The 6,606-nt window shown below is 49.7% G+C and overlaps 1 protein-coding gene across 1 annotated transcript; it reads right to left on the bottom strand.

Annotated features, from left to right (window-relative positions):
- Window positions 1–4,442: 4,442 nt before the first annotated feature.
- On the bottom strand, window positions 4,443–6,129 carry LOC120705044 (protein ALTERED XYLOGLUCAN 4-like). Its single transcript, XM_039989579.1, has 2 exons — window positions 5,886–6,129; window positions 4,443–5,767 (listed from the first exon to the last, which is right to left on the bottom strand). The coding sequence occupies exons 1-2, from the start codon at window positions 6,107–6,109 to the stop codon at window positions 4,690–4,692; spliced, it is 1,302 nt and encodes a 433-aa protein (XP_039845513.1). The 5' UTR covers window positions 6,110–6,129; the 3' UTR covers window positions 4,443–4,689.
- Window positions 6,130–6,606: the final 477 nt, after the last annotated feature.

Raw genomic sequence — 6,606 nt, 5'->3', positions numbered from 1 at the left:
ATTGGCCATCACCTCTGCATCATGAGTACTCATCTTAGGAGTACTCGGGGGCTTCTCCAGCCCCGGCTGAGAATCCGAGTGGCTCTCAGCCCCCACGTCCTCTCCTAGGACTGCATCTCTGCAAAAACAAAGTTGTTACAAACTACTAAATTCAAAACAGATCCTACACATACAAGTTCTAAAGAACTTACGCAAGAGCTCTTATTAGGGCAAACCCTTTGATGCCAAATTTGCGGGCAGGCCTTGCGATTATGGCCAGCTTACCCGCATCGACGGTCTTATTTATATCGGAACTACTCGCTGAATAAGTAGCCCCAATCCCACTTGATGGGTCCACTGTGGTGGAGGGGACAGTTTGTCCCACCGCAGTATCATCCCCAGATGGTGAGGTCCGTGGCATCTTAGCCACCGGACTGGGAAAAGCAAAAACACAAATCAAAACTTGCAAATCGACAACTAGAAAGTACTCGATTGCAAAATAACTACTACTTACCTGTCGCTAGTGGTATGGGAGGAGCTATTACGCTTCCTCGCCACTGACCGAGTACTCCTTGGGTGCTCGATCTGGGCATCAGCACTTGGAGTGGGGCTGTGCTCCCCATCACTCCTTTCCCCAGACGCTGCCTCATCTGCACAACCAAGTCTGGATATCAGTACTATATATATGAAACCTCATATGAGCATACTAAGATTTGATTAGCAAATCGAGGAAATTAGAAGAACAAAAGGGCGAATAAATGCCTGGTAGCGAAGGACTACTCTTAAAGCGATCCACGTCCTCCTACAGAAAGCAAATCCTATCAGATTTACACTATGGTAAAGTACTCGATTTCTATGAATCGACTACTCTTATCAAGTACCTGCTTCGGTGGATTCGCAGCAGAAAATGTACAAAGAACAACTGGGATTTTATTTACATTCTTCAGAAGTCGTTGTATTCGACTAAAAACTACATCATCTGAGATCTCTTCCTTCGAGTATCTTGACGGATTAGTTGTTCCTTGATACTGGAATCCAAGCGATTCCCGAGCCTGCAATGGCTGGATTCTTCGCTTCATCCAGTCAAACATGACTGTTTCCCCAGTCAACATATTTTGCCTTAGAATGGCAATCCGTGCTAGTAGTTCAGAGATTTGACTCTCATCGACTAGTTTTTTATTCTACTCAGGCCATTGGATTGGAGGGCCGGGAGTAATGGATGGAAAACTTCTCGACTGGTTCTCGACATAGAATCACTTGGGTTTCCATTCGATTACTTTATTACTAAGGTCATAAGGGATATACACTCTATCCTTCCTTTGCCTAAGTTGGAGACCTGCGCCCCCTACTACATCTAAGACGAATTTGTTGGGCTGCGGTTTCAAATGAAAAAGAAAGTGAAAGAGCTCAAAATGGGGCTCGATGCCCAGAAAAGCTTCGCATAAATGCATGAAGATGGAAATATGGACAAAAGAATTTTGAGTCAAATGATGCAACTGGATCCTGTAGTAGCGCAGGAGTCCAGAAAAGAAAGAAGAGCAAGGAAACCCCAATCCTCGTTCCAAGTATGAGGTGAAAGCAATGATCTCCCCCGTATTTTCATACGGATGATCTGAACCCAAGGCAGGACGCCATTGGATAACATATTTGGGAACTAAAAGACCTTGCGACACCAGAGAATCTAAGTCAGATTGAGAACACTTACTTGTGTTCCATCCCTCATCACGGGTTGGCTCTGCAGCCACACCTTTCCCCTTGGTCGCTTTCTTGGGGGCCATCCGGAAATCTACGGATTGCTTCACGCGCATATACTGGCGGAAACCATAGGGCGAAAGTGGGGAGCAAAATGAAGCAAGAACTTTGGATCTGGGAGCTCGAGAGCAGAAAGACAGATCTAAAGCAGTAAAAACAAGTGGCGGCCGGTGGGGTAAAACCTAAGTTACCGCTTCATTTTATAATGGTGGTGGCAACATGGTAAAAACACCCAATAGGCCAAAAGTCAGTTGCAAATCACGGAAAAAAACGGGATTTTTAAAGAGACATTCCTTTTTCTGAGATTACATTCTGGAAAAGAAAACACTCACATCCCTAGTTGACTACTCGACACCCTTTTCCTTAACTGAGATCACATTCCAAAACAAGGATAAGTACTCGACACAGTACAACTACTCGACATTACAACTCGAGTACTTTTTATTACATAACTTTACAAACGACTCGGGCTTGCATGCTTGCTACCTGGATCTCCTAGAGCTTCTAGTCGACGCCTACTGCAGCTAGATTGGCCCGAGGCTGTGACAAAGTACAAACTTGTTATTCCCATTTCGGGAATAAAGATATTTGTATTTAGTGAGATAAGCTACAAGAGTATGGAGGCAGATTACAGTAATCACCTCGCAAGTCCTCTTGTAGCATCTTGTAGAGAAATTTCTCCTTCTCCCTGAACACTTTGTGGCAAGATCAAGCTTCCCCGCCAGAGATGTCAGTTCTTGGGCACCCAGAAATAGGCAACCCCAAGAATGTGACACAACAAGACCCAACCCAACGACCCCAAATCTGCCTCATTGGAAGATGCAAGGACATGATGTCCAGCATGGATCCGATGAGAGCTCTAGGGATGCAGGAGGAGGCAGCAGAGACTTCTCTTGTCACTCGCAAGTTCTCTTGTAGCATCTTTTGTTGGAAGGAACTATGTAAAATTTAGGAGGGCGAGAATAAGAACACCAAAGAAAAGCCATGGTCGCTACACTTTGGTGCTTCTGGCAAAAGCCTCTCCCCTGCCTTTTATAGCCACAAGGAGGTTTGCTGAAGGAGAACCCGTGAATCAACAGTGCACGTTTCACGGACGTATTCATGGCAGCATTCACGAATGCAGTCAAAGTTGCAATAATGCAGATTCTCCAAACAGTAACATCTCATGTGAGCACTGAATAAAGAGCCGTACATCCCGGGTTTTATTCCTGAAATTATTTCGGGTGCAATCAGTGTGGCGGATCCAATTGTATCATTTTTCTGGGATTTTACCCGAAAAAGAGGTCTTTTCGGATTCTGGATCTGATGAATCCTGCAAATAATCTAAAGGATAAAATATGATGCCACGACTTAAATTCTTAATTCCAAATCTACGCTCGGGGGCTACTCGCAGCAAAAGGGATTTTGATTTAAGGCTCAGGGGCTGCTGGATATAGGCATCAAAGATTTATTTTTCAATTTTTTGGAAAATAGACTGAAGTGACCGTCGGCTTCGGACCTCCCCCTCGAGGGGCTACTGTTGGGGATTGGACCTTCGGGAGTGCACCCGGAGGTCAGTCCCAGCCTCAAAAACATCTCCTAACCTATCTGCAGGGCTCCGGCACTGGGCGATAAATACGCTCGAAGGCTGGTTGGTGTCTACCAGGGCGCAGAGGGCTAGAGAACCCACCTTTGGAGACGAAGGAGACGATTGATCACTCAGAGGATCAAGCTCGGGACCAGGACCTGTGAAGGACCAGAGAGCTCACCTTCGGGTGCGAAGGTGACATTCGATCGCTCGGAAGCAGAACCCTGGAGACCAGGACCTGCGAAGGACCTTGAAGCCCGAAGGCTATCAAGCACTGGGCAGGACCCAGATGGAGGACACCAAGACCTTCGGAGGGGACCGGCGTGCGTGTAAAACGTGAATACGAGAGAAGGTCGGATTTGTGCATCTCTCACCTTGTAACTTTACCATGAAACCGGTTGTTAATGAGCTGTAAATGAGTTGGAGAGGGACAATTTGGAGATAGCATAGCTGAGGGCTAGGGGTATAAATAGCCCCTACCCTCCACCATGTAAAATGTTGAATTTTCTAGATATTTACTAGAGAATTTATTGTCAATTTCCATTGCTGTTTGCATTCCTTTTATGCTACTTGTTTGGACATCTATGAGCAAAGATCCCAACAATGAGCTTTGGATTGTTTTTCTATTGATGCATCCTTTGACCCACAGTTTCAGAATAATGTTGGGTAACCTGCTAAAGGAATGGACTCCATTATGTAAAAGGTCGTTGAAGTACATCCCAGGGGTAAATGACATGCAGTGGTATGTATGGCACCCTGCAAAGGTCAGAATAAGAAGGTGCTTACTGCTATTTTACTCGAACCTATGATCAAATCAATTGCTAGTTCAACGATATGGTGCATAGAGATGTGCGCGAGGAGAATATATTTTCTGACAACTGAGAGATCCACGATCCCTCGACCAAACTTTGTTACGCTCATAGTCTTCCAAGAATCTCAACATGTCGATTGTCGGCCTCCAAATTAAAGAAATAAAATTAGTAACTTACAGTCAACTACTTTTAGTCAGGTAACTTACAATCGTTTGGGCGTGTCAAGTTTACCGTCGCCCGGAACGGAGCCTACCATGTGAATGAGAGAGGAGGGAAGGCACTTGAATCGACCGTGATTTCGGTTCTATTCGGGTGAGGCGACTGTAGAAACAATATTGGACAATCATTTTCTCCTCCAAAACATGATACAGTCATTAAACCATCTCCTCCTATCAAACAAATTAAATCATCTCCTAAGGACAAGATTTAGCTAGCTTAATCTCTTCTAAGAACTTGTTTTCAAGCACAAGTATACATGACACTCATATGGTCCGATCCTTATAGACGACGCACGCAGCCACGAGCACGGCCAGAGAGATGACAAACAGTGTACCGCAGGAACGAACCGACGGCCAGAGATCACCGCTTCTTCCTCAGGATCTGCAGCAGTATCTCGTTGAAGGTGTCGACCGGCCCTGGCAGGCAGAAGTGGAGGCAGTCGGAGTACATCCTCTCCGGCATGCCGTTGGCGAGCGGGTTGGGGCGCATGTACAGCCCGGGGTGCCCGTCCGGGCGCAGCGAGGCCAGCTTCGACACGTCCAGCACCTCGACCCTCAGCGTGCTGTTCCCGCCGCCCCTCGCCCTCGCCGCCGCCGCCTCGTCGTAGACGATGTCCCTCACCTCCCTGAACACCCACTCGTTGTCCTTCTCCCCGTCCCTGTACGGCTCCGTCCTCGTGCACGCCGTGGGGTCGTCGGTGGGCTTGCCCTCGAAGTGCGACATGGAGAAGGTGGCCAGCACCACCGTCCTCGGCCGGCCGTCCGACCGCAGCCGCTCCACCGCCGTCCGGTACGCCATGCGGAGCGGCCACGCGTAGCCGAGGCCCGTCGTGTTGAGCTCCGGGTACCCGTGGGCGCCGATCAGCCTGCTCTCGTTGTAGTAGATGGCGCCGTTCAGCAGCCAGTGCGCGGCGCCGAGCACCACGACGTCGAACGCGCCGGCGTCGGCGCCCCACCGGTCGCCGGGCGTGTCGAGGTGGACGTGGTTCTCGCGGACGGCCTCGTCCTCCGACTTGCCCGTGGACTTGACGAGGAACGGGTTCCAGTAGAAGGACACGCTCACGCCGTGCGCCGGGAACGCGTAGCGCCAGAAGTTGTAGCTCCGGGGCCCCTCGTCGCGGTGCAGGAGGCGGTACGGGAACGCGGCGCTGAGGAGGCAGATGAGGGACTGGGCTTGGTTCCGGGCCATGGAGTCGCCGATGAAGGCGACGTGCTTGCCGTGCACCGCCGAGAGGAACGCGCCGCCGTCGAACGCCGGCAGCGGGCACCCGCCGGCCGGCTGCCACCGCCAGTCGAGGTAGCGCGTGTCGGGCCGCCCGTTCCGGATGCAGTCGTGGCTCTCCTTGGCGTTGCACTCGGTCGCGTTGTAGCGCCGCGCGTGGCCCGGCGCCCACACCCAGTTCCCCACGGAGTAGTTGCAGCTCCGTCCTTCTCCCGGTCTGCAAGGTAACAAAGCCACACAACATCATCATCAGAACTGAAAACACAGGAAATTTAATGTAATTTGTTCGGAAAAAAAAAACAGGGAGGTCTAAGCGTTCGGCATTTGTGACGTACACTGATGAGACGAAGGAGTAGGTGTTGTTGATGTACTGGCGCAGAGGGGAGAGCACCGCCTGCTGGGTGCCGGGAGGGGAGCAGCAGAGGAGGTGGAGGAGCGCCATGGAGAGGACGCCGAGGACGAGCCAAGCGCAGGCGGGTCTGGAGACGAAACGGCCGTGGTGTTTGCTGGATGGCCTCTGGTTGTGGGGATCCAGTGGCTGGTACCCTGCTCCCCCCATCTCTGATCAGAACTAGCAGAGCAGGGTGGTGGTTGCGTAAGGGGATTCAAGGGTTCGTGGTTCCATGTACATATAGAAGACGAGTTAACCTTGGAAAGATTAGTTTAGAACTTCTATAAATGAAATAGTATAGTATTAATTACTGTCGGTAGGAAGCTACGTTGTGCTGGTTGCCTGATTGAGACTTGAAAATTACAATTTAGAAGTGGTAACCATTGCAGTCGCCTCTGATACACACCTTTAGTGAATGCTTGAAATTTCGGTCATTTTCAGAGTAAGAAAAAAAGAAAAGAAAAGGGAAACTAACTGCTCACCAAGTCAAAGGGCCAGAAACAAAGTTAGGACTTAGGACAAGTAATCTCTGGTTCTGAAGAGATGTCCGCCAGCTACTTCAGGCATGCTCTGTCATCCAGGTCCAGGGAACCTCCTCGTCTCAGCTAGCCTGCAAGGAAATACTTGCCGGGGCCGGCTAGATTGCTAGGGAATCAAGTACAGCT

This window comes from Panicum virgatum, chromosome 4K, assembly GCF_016808335.1.
Source record: "Panicum virgatum strain AP13 chromosome 4K, P.virgatum_v5, whole genome shotgun sequence".
NCBI classification, from domain to species: domain Eukaryota; kingdom Viridiplantae; phylum Streptophyta; class Magnoliopsida; order Poales; family Poaceae; genus Panicum; species Panicum virgatum.
Note: the sequence above shows the minus strand (reverse complement) of the source record. Positions and strands in the feature narration are given on the sequence as shown.

Excerpts from the sequence above, each read along its gene's own strand:
- LOC120705044 (XM_039989579.1), bottom strand. The coding sequence starts at position 6,109 with ATGGGGGGAGCAGGGTACCAGCCACTGGATCCCCACAACCAGAGGCCA. Across the intron at positions 5,768-5,885 it reads TACTCCTTCGTCTCATCAGT|ACCGGGAGAAGGACGGAGCT; the intron begins GTACGTCACAAA and ends GTTACCTTGCAG.